Consider the following 16,366-nt stretch of genomic DNA (forward strand, 5'->3'; position numbering starts at 1 on the left):
AGAATGCTGATCAGCTAGTAGGCAAAGGGACCACTCAGTAGATCCCAGAAAATTTGTGATCTGTCCAGAATTAACTGATATCAGCCAGAGCAGCAATCGAGGTGTTACAATTGGCTAGTTTCTCATTTTCTCCTCTTCTGAGGATCTGGAGTCAATGGGTTTCTTCCAGTCCTTCACTCAAATGACCATTCTTCATGTTTAAGCCCAGACAATGAGGGTCAGCAAGATATTCTCCATGGGAATCATCACAGCAGAATCCAATGCTGTCTTCACCTGATGTGCATTTTTCAGCAGTGGGAACCTTGTCTGACTTTTCCCTCACTAACTCAGGGGTGCTGTGGCCAACTACGATACACCAACTGCCACCCAAACTGAAATCAGCTTAAGCACAGACCAGGAATTGAACAAGGGACCTTCTGGTCTGTTTGGCTCAGTCGCAGCTTTTACCAACCGAGCCACAGGGGAAACAATGTGAAAGGGGTTTGTCCAAACTCAGTCCCAAATCTTCTGTAAACTAGATGGTCATAAAAGACTTGAGCCAAGGAATCTGAACCACTCAACTGTGCCATTAGCGTTAGCAACGCTGATTTAAAGTACAAGTAGTTGGGGAAGGAAAAGACCCGTACCTTGACCAAAAAGGTCTTGACTGTACTAAGTGAGACTTTCTGAACTTGACTGAATTGCAAACAAAGGTTTAACTTTTAAAATACAAAAATGGGATACAGGACATAACCTCACAATCTCAGCTCATTTATCATCTAGAGAACAGGAATCCGGTAAGAAATTGGAGAAACTTCGAGTAATGTCAATATTTAAGGAGAAGTCTTCAAAGTAGGTAACAAAGTTGTAAGTTCTCTATCAACATAATGAAATATGGCATACAAATACCAGCGCAAGATTATGCACTGCAACTTTTACCCAGTTGCACGTCATAATAAAGTTGCTTCAAAACTACACCCAATTGAAGTCTTACAACAGAGAAGTTCCCACTTGCCAACAATCCAAGTTACATTACTTATATTGCATACTTCTGTTATACCATTTAGATGGAAAATATTCCACTCATTTATTATTCGTCAAAACAGCTGTTCAGAAATGCCACAAGTAAATCATGGGTTAGACCAGAAATCATTTAACATTATGGCTTAATTTAGCCAACAACAATCATCAACAGTAAATGGTTGCAGCATCCCCATAGGCTGCACATTAAATTAAATCCTGCAAGTTGGATATCCAGAGAAAGACAAAGCTCTCATAACCGTAAAGAAATGAGAGCAGGCTACTAGATGTGCAGAAAAGTCCAAAGATAGAATGACAGAACTACAATAATCATCAAGATGTTTTCTACAATTCACAAGGTTCTTCTAGACTCTTAACACATTATTGGTAGATGTTTCTGAGAACTTAGAAATGTAGTGATCAGTGAGGAGGATAGTATCAGACTTTAAGGGGACATAGACACGCTAGTGAAATGGGCAGACACATGCCAGATGAAATTTAATGCAGAAAAGTGTGAAGTGATGGACTTTGGGAGGAAGAGTGAGGAATGGCAATATGAACTAAATTGTACAATTTTAAAGGGGGTGCAGTAACAGAACTGGGGGTGCATATGCACAAATCTTTGATGGTGGCAGGGCAAGTTGATAAAGCTGCTAAAATGCATATTGGATCCATGGCTTTATAAATAGCCCCTTAGAGTACAAAAGCAAGGAAGTTATGCTAAACCTTTCTAAATCACTGGTTAGGCCTCAGCTGCAGCAATGTATCCAATTCTGGCACCATACTTTAGGAAGGATGTCAAGGCCTTGGGAGAGGGTAGAGGAGATTTACCAGAATTATACCAGGGATGAGGAACTTCAGTTATGTGGAGAACCAAGAGAAGCTGCAATTGTTCGCTCTAGAGCAGGGAAAATTAAGGGAAGGTTTAATAGAGGTGTTCAAAATTGTCAGGGATTTTGATGAGTAAACAAGGAGAAACAGTTTCCACTGGCAAGGGGGTCGATAACTAGAGGACACAGATTTAAGTTAATTGGCAAAAGAACCAGAGGAGAGATGAGGAGAAATAGTTTTAGTTTTGTGTGTCAGTCAGTGGCTCAGTTGTGGTTCAAGTCCCACTCCAGGGCTTGGGCGCAAAAATCTAGGCTGACACTCCAGTGCAGTACCGAGGGAGTGCTGCACTGTCAGAGATGCCATCTTTCGGATGAGATGTTAAACCGAGGCCCCGTATGTCCTCTCAGGTGGACGTAAAAAATCCCATGGCACTATTCTGAAAAAGAGCAGGGGAGTTATCCCCGGTGTCCTGGCCAATACTTATTCCGCAACCACAATCACTAAAGCAGATTACCTGGTCCTTATCATGTTGCTGTTTGTGGGAGCTTGCTGTGTGCAAATTGGCTGCCATGTTTCCTACATTACAACAATGACTACATTTCAAAAAGTTCTTCATTGGCTGTAAAGCGCTTTGGGACGTTTGGTGGTCGTGACAGACATTATATAAAGGCACAAATTTCTTCTTTCTTTTACATGAGTTGTTCTGATATGGAATGCACTGCCTGAAAGGGTGGTGGAAGCAGATTCAATCCTAACTTTCAAAAAGGAATTGGATAAATATATGAAAAGGAAAAATTTGCAGGGCTATGGGGAAAGAGCAGGGGAATGGGACTAATTGGATAGCTCTTTCAAAGGGCCAGCACAGGCACAGTGGGTCAACTGGCATCTTTCTGTGCTGTATGATTCTATAAGTACTTAGCAAATTAACCAGATGCTGATTCAGTCCCTTATCCGTGACTGAGAAATGCAGTTTCCTTGAGTCGTAGCATTAACTGAAGACAAAGTGTGTTGCCAACAGAAAAGGCAACAAATTAATGCAAAAAACAGGAAACAAAGTAACAGATGAAAGCAAAGGCAAGTTATTACAATGTGAACAGAAAGAAAATCAGTGAAAAAGATCATGAAAACTAAAAGATAGTAAACTAGGATTCAGAAAGAGATCACAAAAATTGAAGAAATAAATAAAATGAGAAAAATAAGGAAAACTTAACACAAAAGACAGTAAGTGGCATTAAAAAAAACTTTTAAAAGCCAGATGAATAGGATCTGCAGTTGGTGACTGGAGTAAAATCTGACTCAGTAAAAGGGAGCCAGAGCTGCCCAGGATTGCTGACCAATTACCTTTTGACGTAATTAAGAGCACATTACCCAACCAGATTATACACAAGACCAAGAGCTCTTGACTCACAGGAGAGGAATGGCATCCTTGGTTGCCTAGACAACCGGTCATTGACTCAGAGGTATATATTGTTATTGCTAAGTAGGTAATACTAGACATTATCACAAGTAGGTTTACTTCTCTACTAAGTCATGCTGATTTTTGCTTTCGCCATTAGGTACATTTTGTGGGAAGTATGTTGGTTCGGTAAGCGAAATGTGGCTGATATAATGCCATGAATGTAGTTTACTATTGTTAGAACTTTCAGATCTTAATTTGAAATTTTGTTGCAGTTTAGAACATAGTCCGATCATTTTCCTTCAAGTATTGATTGAATATTGAGATGCCTGGACACTAGCTCACCTACAAACATTTGTGACTGATTCAGTAGGTGATCAGAAAAGCTGGCACGCATATTAGCATTTTGCCAACCACAGTGCTAACCTTATACTGTGATCATGAGATATTATTTTTGTTAACCAAAGGTATTAAGGGATATGGGGCAAAGGCAGGTATATGGAGTTAGGTCACACATCAGCCATGATCTCAATGGCAGAACAGGCTCGAGCGGTTAAATGATCTAATCCTGTTCCTAGAACAATAGTAATAATGTATATTATTGTATAATTATAATAGCAACAGTATGCAGATTTTAGAATATATAGTAAAAGGCAAGCTGTAAACTTGTTTTTCATTATAATTGTACTAGAGGGTTAATTGACACAATTTGAAGCATGAATTTCTGCACAATTCCAAGTGCCAGGTTGACACAAAGAAGCTGCATTTCAGGCAGTACAGTCTACTCCAGATAGGTCAATGTCATATATTGCGCGAAAAAAAGTGAAAATACAATGTATGCAGCCAATAAAATAATCTAATAGTTCTCTCACATACAAGTGGAAAACTGATTTTTTCCCCCCATCCTAGCAAATCTCTTGTGGCATTGCTCACGGTGAATCGGATGATACTTTGCTTCATAAGGAGAAGAACACTGTTCCATGTAAAGTACTATTATTCTGCCATGGTGAAGTTTGAGCCATTTAATGATGTTTCTATTTTTTTTTAAATGGTAGTTTTTCCCCTCATTGCTCAGTTCTGACATAATGCTCTTTTAGGAATATGACATTTCAGCCAATGAGGTAAATCTGTGACATGAAAATTTGGCTGAGTCAAGTGTGACACTAAAGTGTGACAAGACAATAGGAAATATTTGCAATATGTACCATTTTTATTATATATTAGAGGAATTCCTGCAGCATTCCTCACATTAAGAATGCAATGCTCTTTTGTAAGGATGGGGTTCTATATAACAATGTATTATTCTGCTAAAGTGCAGCTGTGTTCCCTTAAGGCAATAATGTCTAATTGCTGTTAAATCAAGAGGGGTTCAGGTCATTCAGAGTATAACTTTTGTTTGGTCAGATACCCTTGCTGACTGGAATGTGCTCATGGGATGCAGGCTGGGGGTTAGAAGTGCAAGTCAGAAGTCACTAGCATTTTAAGATTGCTTTGCATCTCTAACAAAGTGCAATTTCTAGGCATTCCTCATATACCTTTTTAAATATATTACCAGCTAATCGCCCATAGGATTACTTATGGTATGTCAGATAATATGCTGTCTTATAAAGATAGAAGCATTATGCCAGTGGAATTCACAATGTATTTTTCTGTTGGCAAGATAGAGCTGTATCCTTTTAAGGCCCAAACTCCAATTGCCAAGTCTCAGAATTGAATTGTCGTACGGTCAGGGAACTTTGCAAATTGGAATCTGGTCAGTTTTCGTCTCAGCAGCACAGTGCATTTTAGCATAGGGTGGGATATGTGTTGGTGTAGGGGTTACGGGGATCGAGTGGGATATGTGTCGGTGCAGGCGCGATGGGCCGAAATGGCCTCTATCTGCACTGTGGGGTTTCTGTGATTCTGTGATCAGCCTGACTGGAATTAATTAAAATCAAATGGCTGCAGGTTCACTTTCAGCACCATACAGCATTAGCTTTAACAATGGCAATTACTACCCAATAACTGCCACTGCGTTTAAAAAAAAATCCTAATGTGCAAACTGGACTTACTCGAGAGATAGTAAACGGAGATGAGTTACTTCTCCAAATGGGGTAACGGTGAGACTGCAAGTTAACCAACAGTACAATCACAGTCCTCTGGTTTCACAGAAATGGTGGAAGCAGGTAAATCTCAAGGTGCATGCATTCCCTTCAGTGATCACTTGCCAAGTGAGGGCATCACATAATTACTGCTCTCCATTCTGGGGCACTTCTCCAAACAAGAACAAAACACAAACATGCAGTCTACTTAGGAAGGAGCCTTATATGGTCCCGCATAAAAGATTAGCGTGCAAAGTTAAAGCACATGAGATTGGGGGCAAGGTACTGACTTGGATAGAGAACTGGTTGGCAGACAGGAAGCAAAGAGTTGGAATAAACGGGTCTTTTTCCGAGTGGCAGGCAGTGACTCTCAAGGACCTGCGACCAGGAAAAGCTTGCGGGGCAGACGGCATACTAAGCGAGATGATTAAACACACAGACGATAAAATGAAACTGGCTATCCTAAAACTCTTCAACTTGGTTCCGAGTGTCGGTTACTTCCCTGATACCTGGAACAAAGGACTCATAACGCCCATATACAAAAGTGGGGACAAAGTCAACCCAAATAACTATCGAGGCATCTGTGTAAACAGTAACCTGGGGAAGGTATTCTGTAGCATCATAAACAAAAGACTTATAAACTTCCTTGAGGAGCACAATGTCTTGAGTAAAAGCCAAATTGGATTCCTGCCAAACTATAGAACATCAGATCATATCTTCACCCTACAGACCCTAATTGACAAACACGTTCATCAAAACAAAAGCAAAATCTACACATGCTTTATAGATTTCCAGAAGGCTTTCGACTCCATCTGGCATGACGGTTTATTCCTGAAACTTATTGAAAGCGGGGTAGGGAGAAAAACATATGATGTAATTAAATCAATGTATACAAACAACAAAGGTGCAGTTAAAATTGGAGACAAACAAACAAAATACTTCCCACAGGGGCGGGGGGTGACGCAGGGCTCGCCAATCTCACCGACACTCTTTAATATTTACATAAATGAATTGGCAAAACTACTTGAACAATCTACAGCACCCGGCCTCACCCTATATGAATCCAAGGTTAAATTCCTCCTCTATGCAGACGACCTGGTTCTGCTGTCACCAACTAAGGAGGGTCTACAGCAGAACCTGGATCTGCTGGAGTCGTACTGCCAGACTTGGGCCCTGACAATAAATCCCCAAAAAACCAAAGTCCTTGTGCTCCAGCAAAGATCCAGACATCAGGGACCCAAAATAAATTTCACACTAGGAACAACCAAAATTGAACAAACCACTAACTACACATACTTGGGCTTAAAAATCAGTTCTATGGGAAATTTCAAACTGGCTGTGAATGAACTGAAAGAGAAAGCAAGAAGGGCTTTCTATGCCATTAAAAAATCAATCCAAATAGAAATCCCAATTAGCATTTGGCTCAAAATTTTCAAATCAGTAATTGAACCAATTGCACTCTATGGCAGTGAGGTGTGGGGACCGCTAACACAACAAGAATTTGCAAAATGGGACAAACACCCAATTGAGATCCTACATGCAGAATTCTGTAAAAGTATCCTCCGGACTCAAAGGAAAACCGTAAACAATGCATGCAGGGCAGAACTAGGCCAATATCCATTAATAATCACTATCCAAAAAAGAGCCACCAAATTTTGGAAACACCTAGAAATGAGCAACCCCCAATGCTATCATTACGAAGCCCTGAAATGCCAAGAGAGGACCATAAAGAAGAATACCCTCAGTCAACTAGTCCTGGGACTCAGTGAAGTAACTACTAACACTACTAACAATAACCAGCCCCAGGACAGTGACAGCGTAACACAAAGAATTCGACCCAACACAATCGTCGCTAAGCAAAAGGAAAAATATGTCATATTGGGCAGAAACAACAAAAACCCAAAGCAAACTCAATTGCTACTTGGCCCTAAACAGACAATACAACATGGCTGATTACCTGACCATGGTAAAGGATAGCAAACTGAGAAAAACTTTGACAATGTACAGACTTAGTGAACATAACCTGGCAATCGAAAAAGGTAGACACAGACAGACCCGGCTACCAAGAGAGGACAGGATATGCTCTCACGGCAGTCAGGGAGTGGTGGAGACAGAGATGCACTTCCTCACAGCTTGTAGAAAATATCAGGGCGTAAGGGAGAATTTCTACCCAAAATTCACAAAAATATGCCCGGAATTCAGAAATTTGAATGACGACCAAAAACTCCCATACCTACTAGGGGAAGAGAGAAATTGCGTAACACTAGCGGCACACTATGTTACAGCTTGCCATAAACAGAGGGACAACCACTAAATATAAGAAAAGAGTATATATAAATTATATGAAAGTATATTTATACACTCAGGGATATATCTGTTTATACACTGTATGGATAGATCTATATTTTTGTGAACAAACATGAATGTTTTCCAATGCTTTGGCAACATAAGATGTAACTTGTCATGCCAATAAAGCGATTTGAATTGAATTGAATTGAATTGACTAGTGGGGTACCGCAGGGATCGGTGCTAGGACCCCAGCTATTCACAATATATATTAATGATCTAGACGAGGGAACTAGATGTAATATCTCCAAGTTTGCAGATGACACAAAGCTGGGTGGGCGCGTGCGCTGTGAGGAGGATGCAGAGAAACTCCAGAATGTTTTGGACAGGTTGGGTGACTGGGCAGATGCATAGCAGATGCAGTATAATGTGGATAAATGCGAGGTTATCCACTTTGGTGGCAAAAACAGGAAAACAGATTATTGTCTGAACGGCAATAGATTGGGAAAAGGGGAAGTGCAACAAGACCTGGGTGTCCTTGTGCACCAGTCGCTGAAGATAAGCATGCAGGTGCAGCAGGCAGTTAAGAAAGCAAATGGTATGTTGGCCTTCATAGCGAGAGGATTCGAGTACAGGAGCAAGGATGTCTTGCTGCAGTTGTACAGGGCCTTGGTGAGACCACACCTTGAGTATTGTGTGCAGTTTTGGTCGCCTTATCTGAGGAAGGATGTTCTTGCCATGGAGGGAGTGCAGCGAAGATTCACCAGACTGATACCTGGGATGGCAGGAATGACGTATGAGGAGAGTTTGGGTTGATTAGGCTTATATTCGCTAGAGTTTAGAAGAATGAGAGGGGATCTCATTGAAATTTATAAAATTCTAACAGGACTAGACAGACTAGATGCAGGAAGGATGTTCCCAATGGCAGGGGAGTCCAGAACCAGGGGTCACAGTCTAAGGATAAGGGGTAAGCCATTTAGGACAGAGATGAGGAGGAATTTCTTCACCCAGAGAGTGGTGAACCTGTGGAATTCTCTACCACAGAAGGCAGTTGAGGCCAATTCATTAAATATATTCAAGAAGGAGTTAGATATATTTCTTAAGGCTAAAGGGATCAAGGGATATGAGGAGAAAGCAGGGACAGGGTACTGAATTTGGATGATCAGCCATGATCTCATTAAATGGTGGAGCAGGCTCGAGGGGCCGAATGGCCTACTCCTGCTCCTATCTTCTAAGTTTCTATGTTTCTGTTTCTATATAATTCATTTGCAATTTTGTTGCGCGAGAGTTTACTCCAAACATCCCATTCAATAACTTATTACACAGTATCTTCTATACACTAGTCAATAAAAATAAAATTGTGGCAGCTAGCTCCCTGATGCTTTAAATGAGTTGATTTATTATTATGAGTGATACTGAGCCATACAGACCAGAAAGGTCTCGGGGTTTATTACTGGTCTGAGCTGATTAACCTTCGTGTGTGTTTGTGTTTTTACAGAAACGTTGGGTGAAGACGTGATCAGCTGTGATGCCTTCCATTTCTGAATAGACTTGCAGGTGAAGAATGGTCATGTGCACAAAGCATCAGAGGAGTTCTGGCATCCGTGGAACTATACACCAGCAAAAAGTCAGCGTCGTCAATAAAGGAAGGTAGATGTATACCAAGTCTAGTTATGGCAGACCATATTTATATCTCTCTCTAGTTGAATCTTCATTACCCACTATAATAGAGGAGATCCCCCCCCCTGGTGATAACTGAGGGGCCCCAAAATGTGGTCTTGCACATATGATACAGCAGTACGCCATGCATAGGGATAAAGACAAGTACAACATATAACAAGAGGAACATTGCGTAGTTTCAATTGCCAAGAAGAGATGAAATGTAAATAAGAAAATAAATATCAATAGGCTGCGCAATGAGGTGAGGTGTAGCCCGAGGCTTTGCTCTGTAAAATTCTGGTAGGTTAATTAGAACGCAGATAATGCAAGTTCCACGGTCATCTGAATGTCTGTCTGAAGATTATATTTAGAATTTTAGTGACACACACAGACAGTGCTGTGCAGAGCGGATTCAAGCTACAGACCAATCTCTGAGCCGGTCAAATTAATGTACGGTTTCAGAGCCGTGGGGAGGGAGAAATTATATATTCCTTAAAAAATACAACAGTGAGAAATAAAAGTCTGTCCCAAATACTATTTTGCTTGAAGCCAATATGAGGGTTGTATGTGAATTTAATTCACAAAATACTTTGCCAAACCATATGGTTCATTGCATAATTGGCTACCATTCCCATGTTTATTTTCTGCTAGGTATTTTACAAAAAATAAAACTACTAGAAAATATGAAAGCACCCGAAATCAAACAGCAACAGATATATATCAATAGGCTTTGTGCCATTAAATAACTCTCACCTCCGACAGCTGCCTCTGTAGATCTGTAATCTTTCTTTCATATATCATCTTCCTGTCTGACACGATTGCCATAAGGTTAAACCTTATCTCTCCCTCACTGTACCTAGAGCAAAAAATATATGCTAGGTTTGTACGAAGACACCTAAAACCAATAATGAAATTTGGTATAAAGAAACAAAAGAAGAAGTAGCCATTACCCATTTCCAATCTAGTAAAATGACTCCAATAAAAAAGAACTTGCATTTCTGTAGCACCTTTCATGTCCTTGGGATATCCCAAAGTGCTTCACAACCAACAAATTACTTTTGAAGTGCACTTATTGTTGTTTTATAAACAAATGTGGCAGCTAATATGCACACAGCATGTCCCACAAATAGTAAATAAATGGAATGACTAGTAAATCCATTTAGTTGAGAACGCTGCTCTTCTTTGAGAAATGCAAATGGGATCTTTACTTCCAACTGAAACGTCTCAATTTAACATCTCATCCGAAAAACAGCATCTCCAACAATGCAGCACTCCCTCAGTACTGTACTGGTGTGTTGGCGTAGATATTGTACTCAAGTCTTGGACTCAGTGAGATTGCTAACACTCAGCCAAGTCCAACAGCATACATATTCATACTGTATGTGTAAAGTTGTTTAGCATGGGAAACAATTGAAAGGATTTGCAAATTTCATGTCCACCCCCCCCCCCGAAGATTTACTTTGGGTTTATTAAAGAAGCCCTGGTTGGACTGAGTTTGGAATCCAGGGCTCAACAAGATGGCTGCGGTCAGCCTCATGGCCAAAGCCTGTAAGTTTCAGTTTGGACTGACAAGCTTGTATTCTGATGACTGTGAGAAGGAACTTTCCAGAAAACTCAAATGCGGACAGACCTTCTGCATTTATGCATGAGAAGCAAACCCAGTAGCATTCGGGCCTCTGATTAAAAATCATCAAGGTTGTTTGCACAAACAATCAAGAGCAGGCAAGGCCTAGGGAGGTGATAGAAAGCTTGGGCATGGCTTAGCTGCATTCAGACCTTCGGTTAGAGAACATCAACACTGTTTACAAATGATCAACGGGGCATTCAGACTGGAATGGCCCCATCACGAAACCAGTTGGACAAAGGGGAACACTGATGAGGCGTTTAAAACCGATTACCGGCCATCCAGGTTGATGGGCCCAGATCGGTACCCTTTGTATGACTTTCAATACGTTCAGATCAGACAAAAGAAATGAGCTGATCAGGCGGGAGATAAAGGCTACCGGGAAGGGTATAACTAGTCCCTCGGGAGGCCATTTCTCTCGCGCTCTCTCTCCCGCCTCGCCTCCGGTGCCCTGCCGTATCATCAACCCAGCGAGAGGATCGTCGACGAAGAGCCCGTCCAGGGAAGTAGGATACCCGCAGTTACGTTTGAATTACTGGGGTATCTCTGCTTTGGGGCGGTGAAAACCTAAAACATCGGCAGGCAACAGGGCACGGAGCAGGCGTTTCAACATCCTAGACTGGTGAGCATCAATTTTCTGGCCCATTACAAGACAATCTAGATAGGTGCAAAGGGTGGGAGTTAAGGGGAATTGCTAAAGTGTCATTTTAGTCATTTTCCCTCGATGTGTCCGTTTCTCCTCCCCCGTTAAGTGTAATTGTGTTGCATCCATAGTAATTTTTCTCTGTATAGTAAATGTTTCTCTATTTTAATAAACATTGGTTTTCTTTGCACCAAACCACTGGTCTCGTTTGTCTATATCGCTACTTGTAAATAAGTCCGGTGGTCAGAACCAAAGGGGAAGCGATTCGAACCGCACGGGGCTGGAGCAGCTCAGACACGACTCACTGGCCAGACACAAACCCCAAACCAAAACCCCCTACACAATCACAGCAAAAAAAAGACTAAAATGAACTAGTCACTGATTTTTTGAAGACCATAGTCCAGAGCATGAAAGGGCCTTTCAGCCCATCAAATCTATTCTATCCACAGTCTATGTACAATTAGTGTATCCTGAAGTTAGTCCTCAGTACCACCTGTGGATCCTTTAAGGAGCACTAAATTCCATACGTCCTTGGAAAAATTAAATCAAGCAGTACCAATAAACATCTCTATAACCATCAATTCTCTTCCTCTGACTTTGCTCAAGATTTGTGAATGGTGCACTTGTGTCCTCTACATCGATGTTCATTACCCAAACATATTGCTTACTTCAATTTTATCACTGCTGGTCATTTTAAAGACCTGCAACAAGTTGTCCCTGATTTTTTCACCAGCAAAAATCAGTTTAGTTGCTTGATCACTTTTTCAGAACCTTGTACCAAAGGCTTGGAACGACTTTGGTCACTATTCTCTGAACTCTTTCTAATACCTCCATATCATTTTGATGCATGATCACCAAAACTGAATGCCATACTCCAAAAATGGCTTCATTAATGACATGTGCAATCTCAGTATTAACTTGTTTTAATCCAATGCCCACCAGATACAATAACGACAACAACTTACAATAACAGGGTGCATCCCAGTGCCCAATAACTGCTTCGCATTGACCAGTTGCTCCCACGGCACGATCAATTGTCACTCCCAATCCGTCGCGGATTCTGCCAGTGGAAACCTTTTCACTTTACTTTCACAGATCCAGGATGCACAGGATTATTGGCCAGCATTCCTCCAACTGCTTTGCCCATGTTCCAAGCAATTGCTTGTCCCTGTGTGGCAGGAGATGTCTATCTCAGGCCATCGGCATAATTAATCAAAGTATGTCTGAAGATGATCACTCTCCTTTACTACTCTTCAGTTGTCCACATTGCTTCACGTCATCAACAAATTTATTACCCTATTCCATATTATTCATGCTGGTTACTTCTTCCCCAGACAGGACATTTTCTAGTAATTGCCACGCTATCTTGTTGCTAAACCAATTCTGAAAACATCTACAGCGAATCATCTATGAGCTTAGCTTTCCCTACTAGTTTTACATTAGGAACTTTGTTCAACACATTTTCAAAATCCAAGTTATCGACAATTATAAGGATTACCCTTATCCATTAACAAAAGGGCTAGAGAATACAGAACAAAATCATTGTTTTCCTTTTTGAATTTTCGTCCCCCTTCTGAAGGCGATAGCTCTTACTGCCTTATAGCTCTATAGGTAACAAAAGCCCTTCAGTTCTTTTCCCAAGTGACCATTCTTCATTTGTTGGGTGATGTCAGGTTAGTTTAACCATAGAATGCACCAATGCCAAGCCAGATCCTGTTTTCACCCAATGTCCACACATACAAACTTTCCTTCGGGAAAGTGGTTGGTAAGCAGGAGTAAGAACCATGGCTGCTCCTAACCAAGGGTGCTGAAGCTAATTTTAGCATTCTTATCAACATCCTTGTCAGATAAGAGTATGAGAGAAATCTGAAAAGGCCATGCCCCCCAACTGCAGCTATTGTAAAAGGATTTAAGTTTTCCCATCACAATATCCAATTGTATTTTCAATAACATCGTGCTTTTGCGTTAACTATATTCATATTTTATTTAGGACTACTTTCAGCATTCTATATTTTACCCAATTACCTAATTAATGTGTAGACAACTGTCAAGAATAATTTGCTCTTAAACTATAAAAGGGTCAGTGCACCAAAGTAGCCTTAAAAAGTATTTGTACACTGAGTAAAAAGGGAAGGCAAGACTTACTTTTGTATTCGCTTCTCTATGACTGGTCGCACTGCACTGACCCAGTCATCCTGATTGCAAGTTCCTAAGAAAAAAAAAGCACATTGCACCAGATCACCTCAATACTGGCAACGGATACATAAATAAAAACATTTTCTGAGAAGTAATAGGTTTCCCAAGGTGTTGTTCACAGTAAGGAGGATATATTGTTTTACAACAATAATAACATTCTACCATGGAAAGGGCTTAAATTGCACAAAGAAAAGTACCACAAGAAATAAAACCAGTAATTTCTTAGTACTTTCTGCTGAGCTTGATAACCTCATCCTCCCTCAGGGGGAAAAGCCAAGGCTATACAAGCAGCAGCCAATGTAGAATCAAACCCCCTCAACAACAGAAAATAGTCTCTGATCTGACTTCTTTAAACCATTTTGCCCATATACAGTGCATTATGTGGCCTTAAACAGATAAGTCAGCTTAACATAGATCCCCACCTTATCTGTTAACAGCTATCGTCCAATTACGCCCATTAGGAAAGTCTCATCAAGATGCAAACATTCCTCTCATTATTATATAATAAAACACATTGGGGGAGAAATTGGGTGAGTAGCGCCACCTGTTAGCGCCTAAAGAGGCAGGCAGTTGCGCCGCTTGCTACCCGCGCCCGGTTCACGGGGCCTTACTGTGCCGGCAGCGGCGCAAGTTAAGGTGGAGGTGCGGGGCGGCCGCCTGCCAGCACCTCCGTCCCCGGCCTCCTAACACCGCCCCCCCCCCCCCACCCCGCAGCATTGCCGGCTGTTTCCCGAGAGCCCGGCACTTCTCCTTGGTGCCGGGCTCATTTGCCGGCACTCGCGATCAGGGATCGCGCTGTTGCAGGCACCTCCCCCTTAACAGTGGGAGGAAGGCCTGCAGTACCGCAGCGTGCCGTGCCGCAGCATGTGGCGCTGCGGCACGTTGCGCTGCGATAATCAGTTTCAGCGCCCTAAGAGGGACGTGGAGTGCCTCGACCCTCGCCCAGTCTCCCTCGAGGGGCACTGAAACTGAATTTCTGGCGATCGGTATCACTCCGATCGCTGCGCTAAAACCTGCGCTCAGGCGACTTTTGCGCCCCAACCCAATTTCTAGGCCATTGTGTGCTACACAGCAAAAAGCTCCTATGATTAGAAAACTTTCAACTTATCACAAGCAATGCAAGATTTATTAACGTGTAACTTAATTTTTGGAAACAAACAGCAGTATCCAAAATCTTCCAGATTTTAAAACAAACATGAGCAAAATGATTCTATTATATTCAAGAAGGAGTTAGATATATTTCTTAAGGCTAAAGGGGTAAAGGCAGGGACAGGGTACTGAATTTGGATGATCAGCCATGATCTCGTTGAATGGTGGAGCAGGCTCGAGGGGACCAGCCGAGTTTCGGATAAAGGAGAATTTCGGATTTCGGAAGGTGGGTCGGCGGGGGGTCGTGCGCACGACTTACGCTGACGCTCAGCGTAAGTCAGTCGGGGTACGCGGGGGGGGGGGGTCGGCGGTTGTCGGGGCTGGCGGGGTCCGCGGTTGTCGGGGTCGGCGGTTGTCGGGGCGTCGTGCGCACGACTTACCCTTTATCCGAACTTCCGCAACCGGAACCCTCTAAAAACCAAGGTTTTTTCGTTCAGCGTAAGTCGTACGCACGACTTACGCTGAACGAAAAAACCTTCGGTTTTTAGAGGGTTTCGGTTTTCGGAAGTCCGGATAAAGGGTAGTCTACCTGTATCACCCACTGGTGTTTCCTGCAAGACTAGCATCCTAGATCCATCCTGAAGAGACACATCTTTGCTTCCACAGCTTTAAGCATATTAGGTGACTATATACTTTTGGCGTTGCACATAACCTAGTGGCTAGTAAAACAATACCAGGGAACTGAAAGCACCAGTGAGATACCATGCTGGTGCAGAAAAATAGTGAAATTATTGAGAAATGCTAAACTTTTACAACTGTGCATGGAATTTGTTGCATTTGGGCCCTATTAGAATAGAAACTATTAAAAATAACTACTTTATTCTTAGTTTCCGCCCATCTCCAAGGAACTAGCCCCCAGCAGTCGCCACTGGCTGCCTTCTATTTACTCATCTGTGTGTGACACCTGGTCTCTTCTAGCTCTATTTATTCAGCACTCACCCTCCTCTCCATTTCTTACATTATACAGAAGTCATAACTGTTAAAATGATCAGTTTCTTTTAAGCCACAAAATGCACTGTACATGGGGAAGTGATCTAAAGAGGCTAGTTAGAAACAGTTTGCTATTGTTGAGGAGTGTTTGACTCTATATTGGCAGCTATTTGTAATAAGGTTACAGAATGCATCAAATTCTGTTTTGTATTACAGGAAACTTTGGTTTATCCGGAGGTTGTATGTCCGGAAACCTCGATCTAACGGCAGAAATCAGCAGCCGTTTTGTTAGGTTTTTTTTTCTTTTTTTTTCTTCTCCTAGCATTTTTTTTTAAAAAACAGTCAGTCTCTGGAAAGCCTCTCTGAAGCTGTTGCTAAGCTACAGAGACGCTTCCAAGGTACGGGCCGACTGTTTACAAGCTGTTGCTAAGCAACAGTGTTTGTTGTCAAATACGGAGATGAAAACCTCCGTATCCTTCAACATTAGCGCTGGTCTGTCCGGAAGTTTTCATAGATCGGCATCACGCCGGTCCAGTCGGTGCCAGATATCGTGAAGTTTCCTGTACATGGCT

At 41.9% G+C, this 16,366-nt stretch overlaps 1 protein-coding gene across 4 annotated transcripts in view; it reads right to left on the reverse strand.

Moving 5' to 3' along the window:
• uchl5 (ubiquitin carboxyl-terminal hydrolase L5) overlaps positions 1–16,366 on the reverse strand; it is a 49,823-nt gene that overhangs the window by 11,066 nt on the left and 22,391 nt on the right. For 2 of the 4 annotated variants that reach the window (XM_085982371.1, XM_085982369.1), the window contains exons 7-8: positions 13,665–13,728; positions 10,006–10,147 (exon numbers count right to left, since the gene is read on the reverse strand). In XM_085982371.1, coding sequence (XP_085838497.1) covers positions 10,006–10,147; positions 13,665–13,728 — 206 coding nt within the window. The remainder of the gene's footprint in view (positions 1–10,005; positions 10,148–13,664; positions 13,729–16,366) is intronic. The other 2 variants (XM_085982372.1, XM_085982370.1) reach the window with 1 other exon arrangement.

Source organism: Somniosus microcephalus, chromosome 3 (genome assembly GCF_052327205.1).
Source record: "Somniosus microcephalus isolate GS21.2 chromosome 3, FLI_Smic_1.0, whole genome shotgun sequence".
Taxonomy (NCBI): Eukaryota; Metazoa; Chordata; class Chondrichthyes; order Squaliformes; family Somniosidae; genus Somniosus; species Somniosus microcephalus.